We start from the raw sequence: 18,646 nt of genomic DNA on the forward strand, positions 1-18,646 counted from the left end.
GCGTCACGTGCAGCTCCCTTGGCGCCCACCCCGACGGGCCGGTCCCTGCGAATGCGGGCGCGGAGCCCCATGGACCTCTGGGCTTTCCGCAGCGGCTCCCGTCTGAGCGTGCAAGAACACTGGGAAGCGTGTCTGGAGTGCGGCGCGCGCCCCGTCTGGGTCCCGAGGAGCAGGCGCCCTGTGCAGCCTTTGCCGTGGATCTTCGGATGACAGGGAACCTTCTCTGTGGTTCCGGGGAGGGCGTTCCTGGCCAAGAGCGTGACTCACTCAGCAAGTATGTGCTTACCTGATGCCCGTGGGGCCGGGGTGAGCCGGGAGACGCCTCCAGGGGCGCAGCCTGGTAGGGCGGCGGTGCGCCCAGGTCCGCAAGCCGCGCTGCCTGCCGTGCGGGGCAGGGAAGCGCCTGGGGTGTAGGCACAGCTTCCCACAGTTCACCTCAGGAAATGTTCGCTCTGAATCCTGAGGAGTTTGTAGAAAAGGTGGAAAGCTGACTTAGAACCTGGTGAGTCCGTCTGTGGGCCCGTGCGCACGCAGGCACGCCGTTCCTCGGGACTCTGCGCGCCTCCCTGAACGCGGGCCCCGGGGGCGCGCCTTCTTCACCAGGCCTGACTGCGTGCCTTGCTCTGGCCGGTGAGCGGCCCCCCCCTGAGCAACAGCTCTAGGCCCCAAATCCACGTTCTGTTTCTGCTCGAACCTCTCCCGTGAAGCCGTGTCCCAGGCGGGGCTGGTGTGGAAGCCTGGAACAGAGAGGTGTGTCTTGAGAGAGCAGTGAAACTGGAGCGGGGCGCATGAGCTCTTGGGTTCGTTTGTCTTTGCAGCGCGGCCTAGTGACTGAAAATCGTGTGTGTCTGTGTGTGTCTGGACGTACAATCGTGCAGCTTACTCATTTGAAAAGACCCTGATGCTGGGAAGGATTGAGGGTGGGAGAAGGGGACGACAAGAGGATGAGATGGTTGGATGGCATCACTGACTCAGTGGACATGAGTTTGAGCAAACTCCAGGAGTTGGTGAGGGCAGGGAGGCCTGGCGTGCTGCAGTCCATGGGGTTGCAAAGAGTCAGACATGACTGAGCGACTGGACTGAACTGAACAAGTGTGCCTGCTGGCCCGTCTGGGCCAAGGCGCTGGCTGCTGGCTGGGGAGCTGCACGTGTTAACAGGTGGGTTTCTTACGGGCCTTGTAAGCCAAGGTAAGAACGTTGTAGGTGAAAGAGGGTGATGACGTTTGCAGTTGAGCTCTCCCGCCCTCCTGGGGAAGCAGAGGCCACAGGGCGAAGGGGGAGCAGCCTGGCGGCAGGAGGCTGATCGGGTGCAGGGCCTTCGTCTTGTGAAATGAAGGCCACAGCTCATATGCAAGCAGAGGACGAAATAGAGCCGTTCGGGGTCATCCCAGGTTTGCACTTGGCTATGAGGTAGGTGGTGGTACCCTTGAGTACATGCGTGCGTGCTAACTCACTTCAGTCATGTCAGATTCTTTGCGACCCCATGTACTGTAGGCCACCAGGTTCCTCTGTTCATGGGATTCTCCAGGCATGATACTGGAGTGGGTTGCCTTGCCGTCCTCCAAGGGATCTTCCCCACCCAGGGATCAAACCTGTGTTTCTTTTGTCTACCTACACTGGTAGGAGGGTTCTTTGCCACTAGCACCAACCTGGGAAGCCCTCTTGGTACCCTTCAGTTCAGTTCAGTTGCTCAGTCACGTCCTGAATCTTTGTGACCCCATGGACTGCAGCACGCCAGGCCCCCATGTCCATCACCAACTCCTGGAGCTTGCTCCAACTCATGTCCATCGAGTTGGCGACTCCATCCAAGCATCTCATCCTCTGTTGTCCCCTTCTCCTCCCACCTTCAATCATTCCCAGCATCAGGGTCAGCTCTTTGCATCAGGTAGCTAATGGAGTGGGTAGCCATTCCCTCCTTCAGAGGATCTTCCTGACCCAGGGATTGAGCCCACATCTCCTGCGTTGCAGGAGGATTCTTTACCATCTGAGCCCCCAGGGAAGCCTTGATGTGCTCATCGCCAAACCAGGCGCCCTCACTGGCCTCCCAACTCTTGTGAGGGTGTCTGTGTGTTCCCACCCTTCCCTGGTGTCACGGGTGACTCCATCTGGCTCCTCTTTCTTGGCGCTGTAAGTATTTTCACATTGGAGTCTGTTCTCTGTTTATTTTTTCAATAAAGGCCTGTAATTAAGCGTGGCACCATTATCCTGAGATCAGGGAGGCACATGGGTCAGGGCTGTGCCTGACGGAGCGTGCACACTCAGAACTCGGTGACTGTAAGGTCTGCCTGAGCCCCTCTTGGTGCCGGAGCTCCGTCTCTAGCTGAAACCTCGGTGGATGCTTCTGTGTTAATGTCTGTGTCTGGCTTTAGGAGCAGAACCCCCTGGGGGCAGTGGCTCTTGAAGAATTAACAGTAAGCTTTTTTATGTGAGTGGTACCTAGGTTATTTTTACTTAGAAGGAAGCTATGGAGACTTTTGTAACACATAAAATGCTCTTATTTTTTAATGGCTATGTAATATTCCTTGTACGAGTCATATTATTCACACCTTGTCTCTACAATACAGTGTTTTAGTAATGTTTCTGTGAACATTTTGCATAATTATCTCCCTGTAGTTGTATTTCTATAAAATAGAAATGGATTTCCAAAAGCAATTAGCATTGGAGGGGTGGACACATTGAACATTTTGATAGACTTTGCTGGAGTTCTCATCTTAGAAGGCTCTTCCAGTTCACACCCTGCTGCAGTGGGTGTAACCCTTCACCTAACACTGATGCTGGGAGTTCATCTTTTTTCAGCCTGACAGAAAGTCCTTGGTTTCAAACTTCACATTTCCTCATTCACTGTTGAGGAGCGGCGTCTTTCACAAATTCATTGACCATTATACTTTCTATGTGATGTGTCTTTTTTTCTGTTGGGATGTTTGTTTTAATCTCTTCAATTTGTGCAAATGGTGTTTATAAAACATATTGATGTTTTATCTTGTATTAAAACATAAAATTTTTTTTTCTATTTAGTCATTTTGGTCTTTTAATTTTATATCCATCAGTGGGTGTATTTTACTAGTCATTTGTTTCTTCATTGTTATGTACTTGAAAAGTAAGTAAAAAATCAAGGGAGCACCTATTTTAAAATCGTAACTGTCTTAGCTTGAGTTACGGCTGACAGCATATATTCTTTTGTGTTTAGTAATCGCCCTATTTTTTAAAAGTGTAGGCTGTCTTTTTTTCCTTAAATCAGGCTCAATTCTATTAGACTCTCCACCACCAGAATTTATAGTTATCAGGAGGAGACTCACACAGATAGGTTTGTGTCTTAAGGATTTTCACTGTGGAACTACTTTGGATATGAGGAGTATATTTTTCATTTTTAGCAGTAATTAATGAGCTTCCCTGGTGGCTCAGACGATGAAGAACCTGCCTGCAATGTGGGAGACCTGGGTTCACTCCCTGGGTGGTGAAGATCCCCTGGAGAAGGGAAAGGCTACCCACCCCAGTATTCTTGCCTAGAGAAACCCGGGGACTGAGGAGCCTGGTGGGCTGCACTTCATGGGGTCACAGAGAGTCGGACACGGCTGAGTGACTTAAGCATGTACAGCACATAAATGAACTTAAAACCTTTTCAAAAACCAGAGTATGAGCTTCAGAAGTTCGGAGTTAAGCCATGAGCTTTGGAAAAATCAGCCTTATTGGTAGTTGTGAATAGTTAAGGTTATCTGACTATTTAAAACTTCCTTCTAATTTGTTTGATTTGTTTTAGTGATATGCATTTTTTTTTTTCAACTTATGTCTGCAAACATCCCAGTAGAGAAAAATTAATGGGTTAAAAAATGATTCAGTTCAGTTCAATCTCTCAGTTGTGTCCGACTCTCTGCTACCCCATGGACTGCAGCACGCCAGGCTTCCCTGTCCGTCACCAACTCCCGGAGTTGACTGAAACGCATGCCCATTGAATGGGTGATGCCATCCAACCATCTCATCCTCTGTCGCCCCCTTCTCCCGACTTCAATCTTTCCCAGCATCAGGGTCTTTTCTAATGAGATAAACGTTAAAAAAAAAAAAAGAGGCGGTTTTGTTTCCTGGAGTTATTTTTAGAGTCTTCTCTGTGGTGTGTGGGAGAGCTGGTGTATTGGTTGTGGAGTATGTGGCGTCTTCAGGGCAGTCCTCGTTGTGAATGAGCCCCGTCATTAGAGCTCCGAGGTTGCCTGTGTAGATACCGGAGTTGCTTACCTCTGCTAACCCCTGCAGCTGTGAAGACAGTCCGTGATCATGTGGCTGTTTTGCCAGTTTGGTTATTTGTGGATATGACCAGTGGGGTGCAGCTGCACTCTGCTATCGATGTAAGTTGTCTAATTTTAAAGATGAAAATGAAATTTTAGAACTTTTTCTTTGCTCCTTACCCTAAGGGCCCAACCCTCGAGTTCGCCCAGACGGCTCTTGTCTGAGTCACTAGCACCCTTCGGGCTGCCGGGACCCGGTCATCACCTCGGGCCCTCTGATCCGATCCCCTGGCCTCGTCTCCACTTGGCCCCTGGGTCCGGTCGGTTCTCCTGTACCGAGTGGAGGAGCCCCAGTTTGCGGCCTCCTCTCTGCTCCTCCTTGGGGCACCCAGCGCTGACGACGCCCTGAGCGGACTGTGCCTGCACCCGGCGCGGACACCGCCCCGGATGGACCGTGCCCGCACCCGGCGCCCGCACCGCCCCGGATGGAACGTGCCCGCATCTGGCCCCACACCGCCTCGGATGGACCGCGCCCGCACCCGGCGCCCGCACCGCCCTGGACGGACCACATCCGCATCCAGCGCCGACACCGCCCCGAGCGGACCGCCTCCTCACCCGCGCTCCGCTCAGCGACTCCTGCAGCCTCCCGTCCAGAGGACGGCCTGGCCGCCCCTCGTCTGGGTTGCTGGCGCCCCTTTGCCCCCGTTCCTGACTCCCCGCTTCTCCCGGGCCTCAGCCCTCCCCAGTCCGGCGGCTCTGCCTCCAAAGCGTCGTCGGCATCTTTGGCGTCTCAGCACGTCTTGCTGCTGCCCAGGCCGGGCTGTGCGCGTCTCAGCCTTCAGTTCAGTGATGCGGTTTTCCGTTCAGCCCCTCGGGCGGCTGAGCTGCCACCCGGAGCGCCGCGTGGCCGACGGAGCCGGTTTGGCGCTCTGGCCTGAGAAGCCCCGGTGCCGCCCGCCCCGTCTCCTTCCTCCCGGACCGTCGCGGTCCTGCTGCTTCCAGACGCGCTGCCCGGCGGCCCTCGGGTTTTGTTCAGGTCCCCTCCCTCCGGACCCTGGGACTCTTCAGGCTTCACGGTGTCCGCCTGTCCCTGAGGGCCTCCTGAGAACAGGCTGTTTGCGGCTCTTCCCCTTCGGAGTGAAGATGATTTAGCTGCAGAGAGAAGCAGCTTATCCCCTGGGCTTGTTGTCTGTTCTGAGTCTTTTTTCGTTTCTAAATTACAGTTTTTATTTCTTTTTAAAACATTTATTATAGATTGCTGTTCCATTTTACTGAATGTTTGCATTTAATGCGGCTTAAAAATGTTACACTATGCAGTGAGTGGGCTTTGTCTTTGAGCTGATTTGTGTCCCAGCTTTGGAAATCTGACCCTGGGTGTTGGTTTTTATTGTTTCCTTCCTTCCAGACAATTCTTCCCCTCCTTCCCTGTTTCTTCCTCTCCACCCCGTGAGAATTATTATTGGACAACGCAGGGAGCCTTTGTCCTGCGGCGCCCCGGCCGGGCCCCAACAGACTCGTGGCCCCAGCACGGTCTGCGTCCTGGGGCCTCTGCTGCTATGGGGGCGCACTTGGGGGGCCAGGCCCTCCTGGCCACCTCCTCCGAAAGCCACTGTGGAGCTCACACCCCCGAAGTGTCGCCAGCTGAGCAGTGGTTTAGACGCACAGCCGGCCCCTTGCTCCGTTTAATTCCCAAATCAACAAGGGAGGTGTAGTTGTTATCATCTAGGTATCTTTCAGCTGAAGGAGGCCCGGGAAGCCTCAGGATGTAGAGTTAATAGGTGCAGCCATCCCTCCTGCCTGTCTTCCCCGCTTTCTGCCTCCAGAGAGCACGGCTGCCTGAGGCTGGCAGGTTAGCGCCTCGGGTGTTGCAGCAGGTGCGTGGTCGTCCTCTGTCCCGAATCTCTGCTCCTGCCTCGGGCCGGCCAGGCTGTCCGGCGTCGTCCCTGTTACAGAGCAGGCTTTCCAGGGCCCCCTTGTCTGTGTCCTTCTGTGCCGGGGCGGTGTTAGGAGGACGACTAGATGTGTGCAGATGCAGATTCTGCCACATTGATCTTGAGATGGGTTTGCCAGTTTACATTCCAAACCTCAGAAGTGCCTGCATCCTCAGTATATTCAGATTTTTTTTTTTTTGGTAAGCAAGAATACATGAAATAATAATCATGACTAATACTAACCTGTTTTCAGTGAGTGAACGTGTTTTCTTACATTTATGGTCATTCTGGTTTTCTCTTTGAGTTACCTATTTATACATGTTGTCCATGTTTTTTTCAGTGAGCTGTTTGTCTTTTTCTGCTTGATTTGTAGGAAATCTTTATAAACTCTGAATTCTAATCTTTTACCTGTATGTTGCAAGTGTGTTTCCGTTCGTCTTTTTCTTAAGTCTCTTACAGTATTTTGTCACACAGATTTAAAGACTTAAAATGTAGTGGGGTCCCTCGGTCTTCTCCTTAGACTTTTGCTTTTACACATTTTCTCTCTCATTTGGGGAATATGCTCAGTGCTCCGTTCTGGAGGGTTTACAGTGTGACTTTTCACGCGCCCGTGTTCACTCTACCTGGGGTGCCTTGGCCTGTGGGACCCCCCACCCCCTTTCATGGCCTCGGTGCTGGTTTTCCGGGCCTGCCCTTCTATAAACACCGTGTATGTCAGAGCTCTGACTGTGTTTCCTGTCCAGTCATGGGATGCTGACTGGCTGTGCCGTCTGAGTGTGACTGAGCGTGGGGAGGGTACAGCCTTTCTTCACAACAGGGTAACAGGCCAGCTTCTTGTCTCGGATCCGCCTTCTGACTCGAGGGTGCTACTGTGTGGTCCTGTTGAGGCAGCTTACCGGTCCTGGGCTCGGCTGAGGGTCTGCAGACAGAGGTGCCCGCCCCGTAGGGCCGTGGCTGGAAGTGCCGTGGTCCTGGGCTCAGCTGAGGGTCTGCAGACAGAGGTGCCCGCCCCGTAGGGCCGTGGCTGGAAGTGCCATGGTCCTGGGCTCAGCTGAGGGTCTGCAGACAGGCCTGTGTCTGGAAGCACAGCAGACGGCCTGAGGAACGCGCTCGGCTCCAGGTGGTGCTTCCCTTCTGCACTGGTGATGCTTCTTGAGGATGGGTACCTGCTGCCGTTCCGGTTGTTTTATTGTCCTTGTTAGCTGTGCTTTTTCTCCTTTCCCGTGTTTTGCTTCGCCTGCTCCAGCAGAAGGTCTTCCTTGTCCGTCGCAGGACAGAAGCTCAGATCTGTTTGCTCAGCCTGGTGTCAGATGAGGTCCTTTGTCAGGGAGCACCACGTTCTGGGTTAGTATTGCAAGTTTTAGGTTGATTCTGCTTTGCATATCTTAAGCTGAAAAAAAGTCTTATTTGTTGCTGTTTCTGATTTTGTCTAGAAATGGTAATATCTTCTTTAAAAGATATAGTGTAACTTTACATATAAAAACAAATCAGTGATTTTTGAGGTTTTCATTTTATGGAACCTAACACTTTTTTCTTTCATCATCCTATTTCTGTTTCTTTGTGTTTGAGTTCATGCCTATGACATATTCCATTAGTTATCTAAAGAATTTATTCCAGAATGTACTTTTTTTTTAGCTTATACATGAATGCATTATAGTTAAACACCCCACATATTTGTAATACTTTCTTCAGTATGGAAAATTCTGGAATAGAAGTGTTATTTTGGTGAGCAGAATGACAGTCCACTTCGGTGGCTGCTGCGTTTCCTGAACGTTCTCTCGTGCAGTTACGCTAAGAAAGCTCAGCAGAACAGTGAGTTGTTCTCAGCCGTGTCGCTCTGCCCTCCTGGGTTCCTTTCTGCATCAGTGCTGTTAAACATCCTCCTAAACACTGTGGGCCTTTCCGAAGTCTCTGCTGATGAGAGCAGCTCACCTTTTTGCCTCGCTCTTGCCTGCTACCAGGCGGCATTCTGTCTGCCGTGGTCAGCTGATACCCAGAGTGAGGCAGGAAGTGCAGTCCGCAGGTCCCGCTTAGCACCAGGTACGCGGCCCGGGGGCCCCCATCAAACCAGGCCGAGAACGTCAGGCCCGGTGCCGATTTCTCTGTGAAACCCCAGCCAGAGGCGGTGGTGCTCACCTCACCGCTCATGCAGCCTCTGCCCCTACGGGCGCCGCCCCCAACCCCCTTTCAGGTGTCTCACAGAGGATGTGAAAGGCCTCGAGATATGGAAGAGGGCTCAAAAACCATTTCAAACTGTATTTGGTTACTAATGCAGTGTATACGACGGTGAAGATTTGAAGATAATTTTTTCATTTACATAAATTTGAGTGTTTTTTTTTTTAATAGAACAGGTTGAGTACTGTGAATTCAATTTTTAGTATATTACAGAGATTCAGATGGTAGCATTTCAGCTTTACGAAGCTTCTTTGAATCAGTTGTTGCAGCTGAGTATTTACCTGGAAGTTATATAAATACAGTAAATGATAGCCTACCAACTTCTGTATATAGTTGTATGGTGCATTACCCTTGTTCAGATTTAGAAACTTTTTAATATTTCACATACTTCAGACTCAGTGCAAATACAGGAAACAGGTTTTAAAACAAAATTTCCTCATTTTATTATTGAAGCTGAGTTTAGGGACATGGTTGTCTGAGAGAAGACATTTCATCACTTTCCATCTAAAAATTCTCAAGTTGCTCATACACTTAAACATGAGAAAATAGTTGGAAAAGTATATAATCTTATCTCTAGCAAAAAAAAAAAAAAAGGCAAAACCAACCGAGCATATTAATAGTCTATATGCATGCATATGAAAAGAGCAAAATATAAAGATTCGCAGAATAAAACACTGTGCATTCATGGTCCTATTTCTGAAGTTCACTGTCCAAAACTCCCAATCATTTCCATTGGCGGTGGGGAGTGAGTGTTTCTGCAGCTTCAGAGCCGTGATGGAGCCGAGGTCCACACACACGTCCAGCAGGGCCTCAGGGGTGGCCCCAAGCTGGGGGCGGAGGAGGCGGCCCGGCAGCCCGCCCGCCGCACCGGCAGGGCCAGGCCGAGCGGCCTCTGCCTCCTGGCTGGGGCGGTACCAGTCCTCGCCCGAATCGAGGAAGCGTTAAAAAATATCCTGATTTCCCAGTTCTGTCATTTCTTTCATGCTTACTGGCTGGAATTCTTTAAAAGCCTGGCTTCCTTGTCTGAACTGCAGTAAGACTGTGAATTCCGCGTTCTCTGACTTGAATTGCTTATTTCCCCACCGAGGAGTCGGTGCCCTAGTAGCCTGCGGCGGTGACAGTGACCTTGGCTTTGGCCTTCTCCCTGCTCTTCACTGACGCTCTGCAGTTGGAATTTTTCACGGCTTCTAGGTCTCGTCACTTGCAGTCATTACTGCTGCTGGTAACCACATTGTCCAGATTTGGCCAGGTGCCCCTTTTGGTGGCTAGACGGTTTTTCTTAACTTTTTTTTTTTTTTGAAAACTTATTTGTCGTCTGGTGTAATAAGGTGTCCCAGACTCATCTTGTCCATTTTCTGACCATACCTGGATTAGACCATTTCTCCACGGATCCTTGGTTCCTTTTAGTGGAGAAAAGGATTGAGAGTCAGCAGTCTAGGTGCTAGAGATGCTTAATTTTACATCTTGTCTTTTGCTTTAAGACTTCTTAAGTGACAAGAGCTGTTGTTAGTGAGTTGCTGATTTCTGACTCTTTGCGACCCTTCGGACTGTAGCCCACCAGGCTCCTCTGTCCATGGGATTTCCCAGGCTAGAATACTGGGGTGGGTTGCCATTCCCTTCTCCAGGGGATCTTCCCTATTCAGGAAGCGCTTTAGGGAAGAGCTGTCACGTAAAAGGCGCTGACTGTAATTCACACACTGTTGTGTTCCTGCGGACCTGTGTTCTGTTCCACGTCAGAGTGTGATGGCAGTGTTTCATTCCATCATGTGAAGGGACCAGAGTTTATTCAACCAGCGTACCTCGCCTCATCATTTCCAGACGTTTGCTGTTATCGCCGGTGCTGCAGTGAACGACTCTGCCGGCATGTCTTGGGACAAGAAGGAGGCTCTGCCAGTGTGTCCCAGGACAGGCCCGCGGAAGGGGGATCTGCCGGCACATCCCAGGACAAGAAGGGGCTCTGCCAGCGCGTCCCGGGACAGGCCTGCAGAAGGGGCTGTCTGTGCCAGATGCACAGGGGCGTCCGTTTTGCCCAGCGTCACCCCAGGTCTGCTCCGTGAATGTGCATCTTGTACCCGCCCCACAAATAGAGCGGTTGTTAGACTTTAAGATTTTTACCGCTTTGATTGAGAAATGTGATCTTATTTGGCAGTTTTACAGTTATTTTGTCATTAACGAGGTGGATCGTCCTTTTTCCTATTTGAGTCATACTCACTTTGTGAACATGAGGTTTTTTTAATCCATTTTAAAGTGGGGTTTTTTTTTCTTCTTATATTTTAGGGACTCTTTATATATCTTATATTTCTTTCTTTTACATAAGTTGGGAATGTTTTTCCCCCAGTGTGTCACTTGTCTTTGGACTTTACTTATTGCGTGCTTTTTTTCCCCCCCAAATGAAAGTTTATTTTTATGTAGACAAATTTATTTACATTTCTTAAATTGCCTTATGATGACATCTATAATTTTTAAAGTGTGGGTTTCCGTGAAGATGTTTATTACAGGATGCAGGTTTCGAAAGCAGTGTGTGAACTGACTGTCCATACTAACGCTGTGACGATGAACTCAAACTGATCCTAGAAGTGCTCTCTGGTTATGGAGAGCCTGAAAGGAAGCCCGGCGCGGGGCTGGGAAGGCTGTGCAGTCCCACTCACAGGAATCAGCCCGGCTCAGCGGACGCAGTCACGTCACTGTGTGTGTGCCCGAGAGAGGGGGCTGCCAGCTTCGTAGATGAAGGAAGTGGGTAAGTCACGATGTGTCTGGACGTTATCAAGGGATTCAACCATGTCTTTCATCTGGCTCTTCTGTTTACGGGCTGGATATAAGTACAGTGAGATGAATTAGGAAGAGGTGATTGTGCTGTGCCAAGTCGAATCTTTGTGACCCCCAAGGACCATAGCCCGCCAGGCTCCTCTGTCCACGGGATTTCCCAGGCAAGAATACTGAGTGGGTAGCCATGCTCTCCTCCAGGGCATCTTCCCCACCCAGGGACCGACCTGTGTTTCCTGCTTTACAGGCAGATTCTTTGCCCGTGACTCGTGGGGGAAGCCGGGGAACAGGTGATTAGTTGTACTCAGAGTCTGTGGTTTAACAGGTTAGTGCGAGCTGGAGAAAGGCTGCAGGTGGACTAAGGTGGCAGTGACTCAAGAATTGTCATTTTACTGACACCTGTGGATCAACAATCTTAGGTGGTCACCGTCAAGCGGTGTCACTTTAAATCGTGTTAATTACAGGTGTGGTATTAGATTTAGCAGTTCATTTGCAGCTGGTTAGATGCACGGAGCTCACTGGCCACTTCTGGACACTTCGGCTCGGAGGCTGGAGCAGGAATCTGTTCAGGAGAGAAGTGGGATCACGCCACAGGAAGGAGGGCGCTTGGAGGGCGGGAGCTAGAGCGCCGTGCTGCTGAGGGCCCGGCTCGTCACTGGGAACCCTGGGCAGGTGTCTGGGGACACCCTGGTCTCCCGGCTGGCGGGTGCTGCTGGCCTCCGGTAGGTGGAGGCCAGGGGTGTTCCAGGCACCACACGGCTGTCCCCGGGGAGCCCAGGGGCCCGGCAGTGCACGGTGCCTGGGACGTCAGCGCCGCCCCTCCACCTCACCGGTGGTGTAGGAGGTTGTGCTTAGGCCTTGGTTTGAGCATCAGGCTCAGGGATGCCAGCGGGCAAAGTTCAGCCCGGTTGGCAGAGCGACGTGAGATGAGCTTTGCTTTTGTAAACGGCAGTATTTTGTAGCTGTCAAGCATGTTTGTCGTCTCTGGAGCCGCTCCAGGGATGCCGTCTTACTTGAGGGCTATAGATACTTTCCATGGATGAGAAAATAATGACATCTTAATTTCAGTAAATACATTTTTATTAGCCTGTAATTGAAATTTAGCATTTTCTTCACTTACAAGTTTATACTCGTATCTCCTCCAGATTTGAAGTTGTAAAATTTTAAATGCACAAAAACAAGGTCTAGACCTTATTTAATATGTTAATAAAGATCACTCATGTTACTCTGTCACAGGTTTTAAAAATATTTTAAATATTGTACTTTTTAAAACATTTCTCTATTTATTGGCTGCATCGGGTCTGCATTGCTGCCTGGGCTTTTCTCTGGTTGTGATGAGTGGAGGGTGCTCTGGCTGCGGTTTGCAGGCCTCTCGTCATGGAGGCTTCTCTTAGGATGGAACATGGGCTCCCGGGGCGAGGGCTCAGGAGTGCGGCTCCCGGGCTCCGGAGTGCGGCCTCAGGAGTTGCTGCCCAGGATCTTCCTGGACCAGTGATCTGTCTGGTGTCTTCTGCATTACAAGGCGGGTTCCTCATCACTGCACCACCAGGGAGGCCCTAATAATTGCATTTTGCTGTGATTGTTCACTTTGCAATCCTCTGTGCTTTATGCAGTTAACATTTTTATTCTGAGAGCAGTGGCATAGGCCTCACCAGTCTGCTGAAGGATCCCGGACAAAGTTGGGTAGAACCCCCGGACTAGACAGGTGGCTTTTTGAAGAGTGTTTCCTTTACTTGCCTTGTGGCTCAGCTGGTAAAGAATCCGCCCACAGTGTGGGAGACCTGGGTTCCATCCCTGGGTTGGGAAGATCCCCTGAAGAAGAGAAAGGCTACCCACTCCAGTGTTCTGGCCTGGAGAAGTCCATGGACTATATAGTCCACGGGGTCGCAGAGAGTCGGACATGACTGAGCGACTTTCACTTTTACTTCACCTCTTTACTTCTGTACATTTGCACTTCACTTCTGTACAAGTGCAGTACTTACGAGTCACAGTAGAAATGAAGACGTCATCTTTAACCACAAGTGCGACTTTGCTCTTTTGTTAATTGGGTTTAATTAGTGCCTCCTTTGTTACCGTCTTTCACATCCCCAGTGCATGTAGTGTGGTAGCTACTCAAATATAGAGATTAAAGATTTTCAGAGGACTGTGGGGAGAGCTTCACTGTTCCATCCCCTTGTGATGCTAAAGGTTTCCATAGGTTTCCGCTTCCACTGGCGTCTCCCAGCGAAGCGCACTGGGAACCTGCCTCAGAAGCTGACAGTTGTAAGTAGACTGTGCTGGCGGCCATAACAGGCCTTTGAAAACCATGTTTGTGACTTGTTTTCACAGCAGGCTGTTTTCTGGCATAGAATTGTCTTACTTATAACGCTTACGTGGTCGGATACAGGGTGGTTTGTTTGAGTTCATAAAGCAGTTACCTGCGGCGTGCGTTCTCTGTGGGGTGTGTGTGATGGGGTTGGTTTTTTAGACCAGAGGACCAGAGAACTTGTATGAACTCTGAGATCTTCCCCTGAAAGGTGACTTTTCCCGAGTTCAGTGAGCTTGCTCCAGCTCGGCTCTGGTGATGTCGGGAGAACAGTAGCTGGCTCACACTGAGAAGGCGTGCACTGGGATGTGTTAGAGATGGTGCCTTTGCTTTCAGACAAGGAGCCGTACCAGAATCACTGGAACACGCAGACCCACGTGCAGTGGATCATGCTCCCGGGTGAGGACGCTGGGTCGGAGGTCAGCGCTCAGGACGGCCCAGGCTCGCCCCAGGTGAGCGGATTCGGTCCAAAGCGCCACCGTGAGGCCAGGCTCACCACTTTGTTTGGTTTCTGGTTGCAAATAACAGTCACGTTCACTTAGTCCTATAGTCTGTTAAGTGTGCAGTAGCATTATGTCTGAAAAAAGAGTGTACCTGCCTCCATTGCAAAACACTTCAGTGCTGAGAAATGCCAGCTGTCCGTTGTGTGACCCTCCTGGGGAGCCTCACCCCTTCCATTTTTACAAATCCAGTGCCCGCGGAGCGCTGCACGGCGTGGCGAGGTGCCCTGGGGCAGGTTGTGCCACAGGGAGCCGGGGAGGGGGCGCGAGCCCCGGGAGGGGTGGGCAAAGGTCCGCTCCAGACGGTGCTGAGCCTTCGGGAGTATCTGTCGTACAGAAGTTACAGGTAATGAAACGCATATAGTTTTAAAAAGTATTCTTCAGTACTGGTTTAAAAAATAGTTCAAGAAGTAGTTTATACAAGTTCAAAAAATAGTATTTATATAAGTACGATTCCAAAAAAATCCCATAATCAGGTATTTCGTCCATTCTCTACCCAAATGTTACTGCTGTTTTTAACAGCGTGAGTCAAACGGCCATCATCTGCTGATGGCTTTATGCGCGGTCATGTTTGTGCTTTGGAGGCAGCAGCCTTGGGACTAAGGGGTGTGTATGAGATAAGTCGTGGCCCTGTGAACGAGGGGGTTGGAAAGGTGACTACCTGTTGGCAGGTAGCCTTGACGGGCTGCAGGCTGAGCCCTGGTTTTCCTAGAAATGCTGGAAGTGGTGAGAAGAACATGAACAGAGCCTGGTTCTTAGTCTGTGCAAGCTCTAGAGCAGGTGGTTCTCGGTAGCTTGAACAGAAGGAGATTTGGGGTTGTCTGGGTGAGTTTCTGCTGGTTCGGATAAGAAGGCCAATTGATTATCAATTTCAGAGGTACTGGTAAAATATTGAGACGCAAACCTCCATCTGTACGTCTTTGCTCCTTGTTTTGACTCTGTGTGTGTAATTTGATAACGAGCCTTCTCTCTCTCTCTTTTCATCTTCTTGTATTCGTTCTGGTAAACACAAGAACACTTCTGTTTCAAGAGTGGTAACACAACCCCGCGTGGTATTCATTTCCGTTGTGACCGTCGGTGATGTTTCTCAGGGAAGAATTTATGTGAAGGTGAGGATATACCTTTAGGCAAAAAGAAGGCGGTTTTCCTGTCAGGAGAAGTGACTGTTGAGGAAAGGAACCCAGTACCCACTCTGTTAGGTGGTCCCGCCTTTCTGCGCATTGAGCTGCAGCGCTGGCTGCGTGGCACAGGTGGGGGGTCGCGCCGCTGGCCCCGGACGGGCTGGCGACGAGGAGGCAGCTCTGGGGGGGACGGGGCTCTGCTCTGGGGGGGCGGGGGCAGGGGTGCTGGCCGCCTGGCGGCTGTGTGCTGGCTGCTCACACTTGGCCTCCCTGGACCTGCTTTCTCCCCCTTGCGCAGTGGGTGTGACGGTAGCACCTGCTTCCTGTTTTGGGGAATTAAATGCTGAAGACCGTCCGTATCTGGCACATGGTGGCCGGTCACATATGTTAGTTACAGTTATTATTGTGTGTGAGCTTGGTCACTGCCTACCCAAGTTAATGTTCAGGAACTGGATTTTTTTGTCTTCTCAGTTTTGATAAAATTCTGTAGACTTACACACACCGGCCGAAACTGGCTGAATAATTGAGCAGAAAGCTAATGTGTTCCTTTATCAGGGGACTCGCCCAGTAACGGCTCTGCTCAGGTGTTCCCGTGTGATGTTAAGGAGACCTGGCAAACTGAACTGCTAGGTATTTATTAATGCTTATTTAGTGCAAATCAGATGAAAGGTAGTTTTTAATCGTCTACGTTACTTAGGCTTGATCGAGCCTGGAGAATCGTTTCTTTAAAAGCATCAATAGAGAGGTTTCTTTTAAAATGATTATCAGCCTGATTTTTGGCCCAGGCCAGACACGGACGACTCCTGACTTGCTTTCTCAGCTGCCACCCTGCGCCCGTGCCCGGCTTCCCTGGCGTCTGTGGTTCGGGTAGTCCTACCCACACATCCCTGCGTTCCTACCCCGGGTCGGGGAACACAGCGGGAGCGGCCCACAGCAGAGTCGGGTGGACACAGTAGGAACCCGGGGGTGGAAATGTGCCTGATGGTGTCTTTGTCCCATTTAATTTTCAAATAGACCGTTAAGCCCATGCTAATCCTCCACGTCCCTTACTTTCCTTCAGGTGAAGACTCGTTAGGTGGTGCCTTTCCGTGAGGGCAGGCTGGTGGGTTGGGATGCGGATAGAACTGGCTGTGATGGTCTCCGAGGCCGCAGGGACCTCTGCGAGGAGGAGGGCGAGGGGGGCTCCGCTGCCTGCTCTTAGGGTGGGGGCGGGCTCTGGATGCTCTCGGCGGTGGGAAGACCTGACGCGTCGGGGGGGGAGGGGGGCCTTAAGGACTCCCGCCGAGGCGCTCTTGGTGCCAGGGACTGTGCGGGGAGCCTTGGGGCTGGAAGAGTCCGAGGAGTCTGCGGGGCCGCGCGTTGCCCAGGGAGCCCCGGGGTGCACAGCGTCATCCGGCAAAGTGTGCCCCACCAGGCAGACACGCGTGCTCTGTGATGCAGCAGGCCTCCGCCCTTGGGTGTGAACCCCTGAGTCTTCTTATTGTGGTGCTAGCTAGAGTGTTGCCTAAGAGTGTTGCTATAATTGATTGAAAAAGCAAAGGAGCCCTGGGAAGGAGCCTCCCAAGGTCCTGTGTGTGGGCTTCACCCTCCCGCGAAGTAGTCTTTGGTTGGTATCCGTTGTACTTTTCTCTGGAAGTAAGATTATTTTAAAAAATCAAAAAGATTTTAAGAAAATCTACATTGTGCCTGTTGATCTGGGGCAAGTAGTTCATACTGAAATACTCACAGTTACATTCCGCCAAAGTGGCTTTCCATTCATTCACATTCATGCTGGAGTTGGGGTTAGCGTTTCCCCTTTGAAATCTCGGGACAGATGGGCCCTCAGGGTCGGGACAGACGGGCCCTCAGGGTCGGGACAGACGGGCCTCAGGGTCGGGACAGACGGGCCCTCAGGGTTGGGACAGACGGGCCTCAGGGTCGGGACAGGTGGGCCCTCAGGGTCGGACAGATGGGCCTCAGGGTCGGGACAGATGGGCCCTCAGGGTCGGACAGATGGGCCTCAGGGTCGGGACAGATGGGCCCTCAGGGTCGGGACAGGTGGGCCCTCAGGGTCGGACAGATGGGCCTCAGGGTCGGGACAGGTGGGCCCTCAGGGTCGGGACAGATGGGCCCTCAGGGACGGACAGGTGGGCCCTCAGGGTCGGGACAGGCGGGCCCTCAGGGTCGGGACAGATGGGCCTCAGGGTCAGACAGGTGTGGACCTTGAAGTTCAGTGCTGCTGCTGCTGCTGCTGAGTCACTTCAGTCGTGTCCGACCCTGTGCGGCCCCACAGACGGCAGCCCCCCAGCTCCCCCGTCCCTGGGATTCTCCAGGCAGCAACACTGGAGTGGGCTGCCGTTTCCTTCTCCAGTGCATGAAAGTGAAAAGTGGAAGTGAAGTCGCTCAGTCATGTCCGACTCTTAGCGGCCCCATGCACTGCAGCCTACCAGGCTCCTTCGTCCATGGGATTTTCCAGGCAAGAGTACTGGAGTGCAAAGTTCAGTGCATCCGGGCTTAATTCTGGACTTGGCTTTGATCCTGCTTGAACGGGATACTCAGACTTTGTGAGTTTTAGTGGCCAGATCTTGAGGCTGGGCTTTGATCATAGCGTCTGCTTCACTGGCTGGTTATAAAGACTTGAGCAAGTGGTGCCCGGCCCTAACTGAGGGCCCTGGTCCTAGTGGGCAGCTGCTGACACGGGTGCTCTGCAGCCGGACCTGACGCTTGAGCCACGCAGGGGAGGCAGACTGTAAATAGCTCGTCCCAAGTCACTTGACTAAATTTGAAGACACCTTTTCTTTTATAGGGTATCGTTTTTTTCAAAGATGTATCATTTCATTTTCCTTTCAGGATTTGGAGTTCCACGGAGTGATGAGATTTTATTTTCAAGATAAAGCCGCTGGGAACTTCGCCACAAAATGCATCCGGGTGTCCAGCACCGCCACCACCCAGGACGTGCTGGAGACGCTGGCCGAGAAGTTCCGCCCCGACATGCGGATGTTGTCGTCACCCAAGTACTCACTGTATGAAGTGCACGTCAGCGGAGGTCAGTGCGCAGGAGGGGCCGCGGGCCGTGGTCCTCGCCGTGAGACGCTCACTTTCCTGGGGCCCAGCTTTCCTGCTGCCTCATCCCATTCTGAGGGAGCAGTGAGATAGATGGCAAAGCTCCAGTCTGTCTGCGAGGTCCCAGCCCGGGTCTGTCTGTGAGGTCCCAGCTCGAGTCTGTCTGTGAGGTCCCAGCAGGTGGAGTTTTGGGAGTTGCTTTCTTCTCTAGAGATAAGGAGCGCAGTGTTTCATACTTGAATTCTCCAGGTCTGGCACATACTTTGATGATACATGGGGCTGCTTGATTTTGGAGAAATACATCGTGTAACTATTTGTAGATTACCATGCTACAGCTAGAAGTAGCCCATTGTTTTGTGAGTATGGCCCATAAGTCTTGCTGAAGTATCTTTGTCCTGTGGAACAGGAACCGTGTTCTTGGGAAGAACAGGCATCGTGAGGAAATTCTTTATGTGGTCACTAATTTCTCCTTGTTTTAAGGTTTGAAGTTTCTGAAAATATCCTGTATATCGCGTGGCAATTTAGATTGAGCTGATTAGGAATGTAAAAATGTTTAAAAATTTTTATGAGTGCTTTGGAAATACTGAGTCAC

At 51.4% G+C, this 18,646-nt stretch overlaps 1 protein-coding gene across 14 annotated transcripts in view; it reads left to right on the forward strand.

Annotated features, from left to right (window-relative positions):
* Positions 1-18,646, forward strand: part of AFDN (afadin, adherens junction formation factor) — a 110,269-nt gene that overhangs the window by 12,185 nt on the left and 79,438 nt on the right. For all 14 annotated transcript variants that reach the window (XM_061130507.1, XM_061130510.1, XM_061130520.1 and 11 more), the window contains exon 2: positions 17,842-18,037. In XM_061130507.1, the coding sequence (XP_060986490.1) occupies positions 17,842-18,037 (196 nt within the window). The remainder of the gene's footprint in view (positions 1-17,841; positions 18,038-18,646) is intronic.

This window comes from Dama dama, chromosome 26 (genome assembly GCF_033118175.1).
Source record: "Dama dama isolate Ldn47 chromosome 26, ASM3311817v1, whole genome shotgun sequence".
NCBI lineage: Eukaryota > Metazoa > Chordata > Mammalia > Artiodactyla > Cervidae > Dama > Dama dama.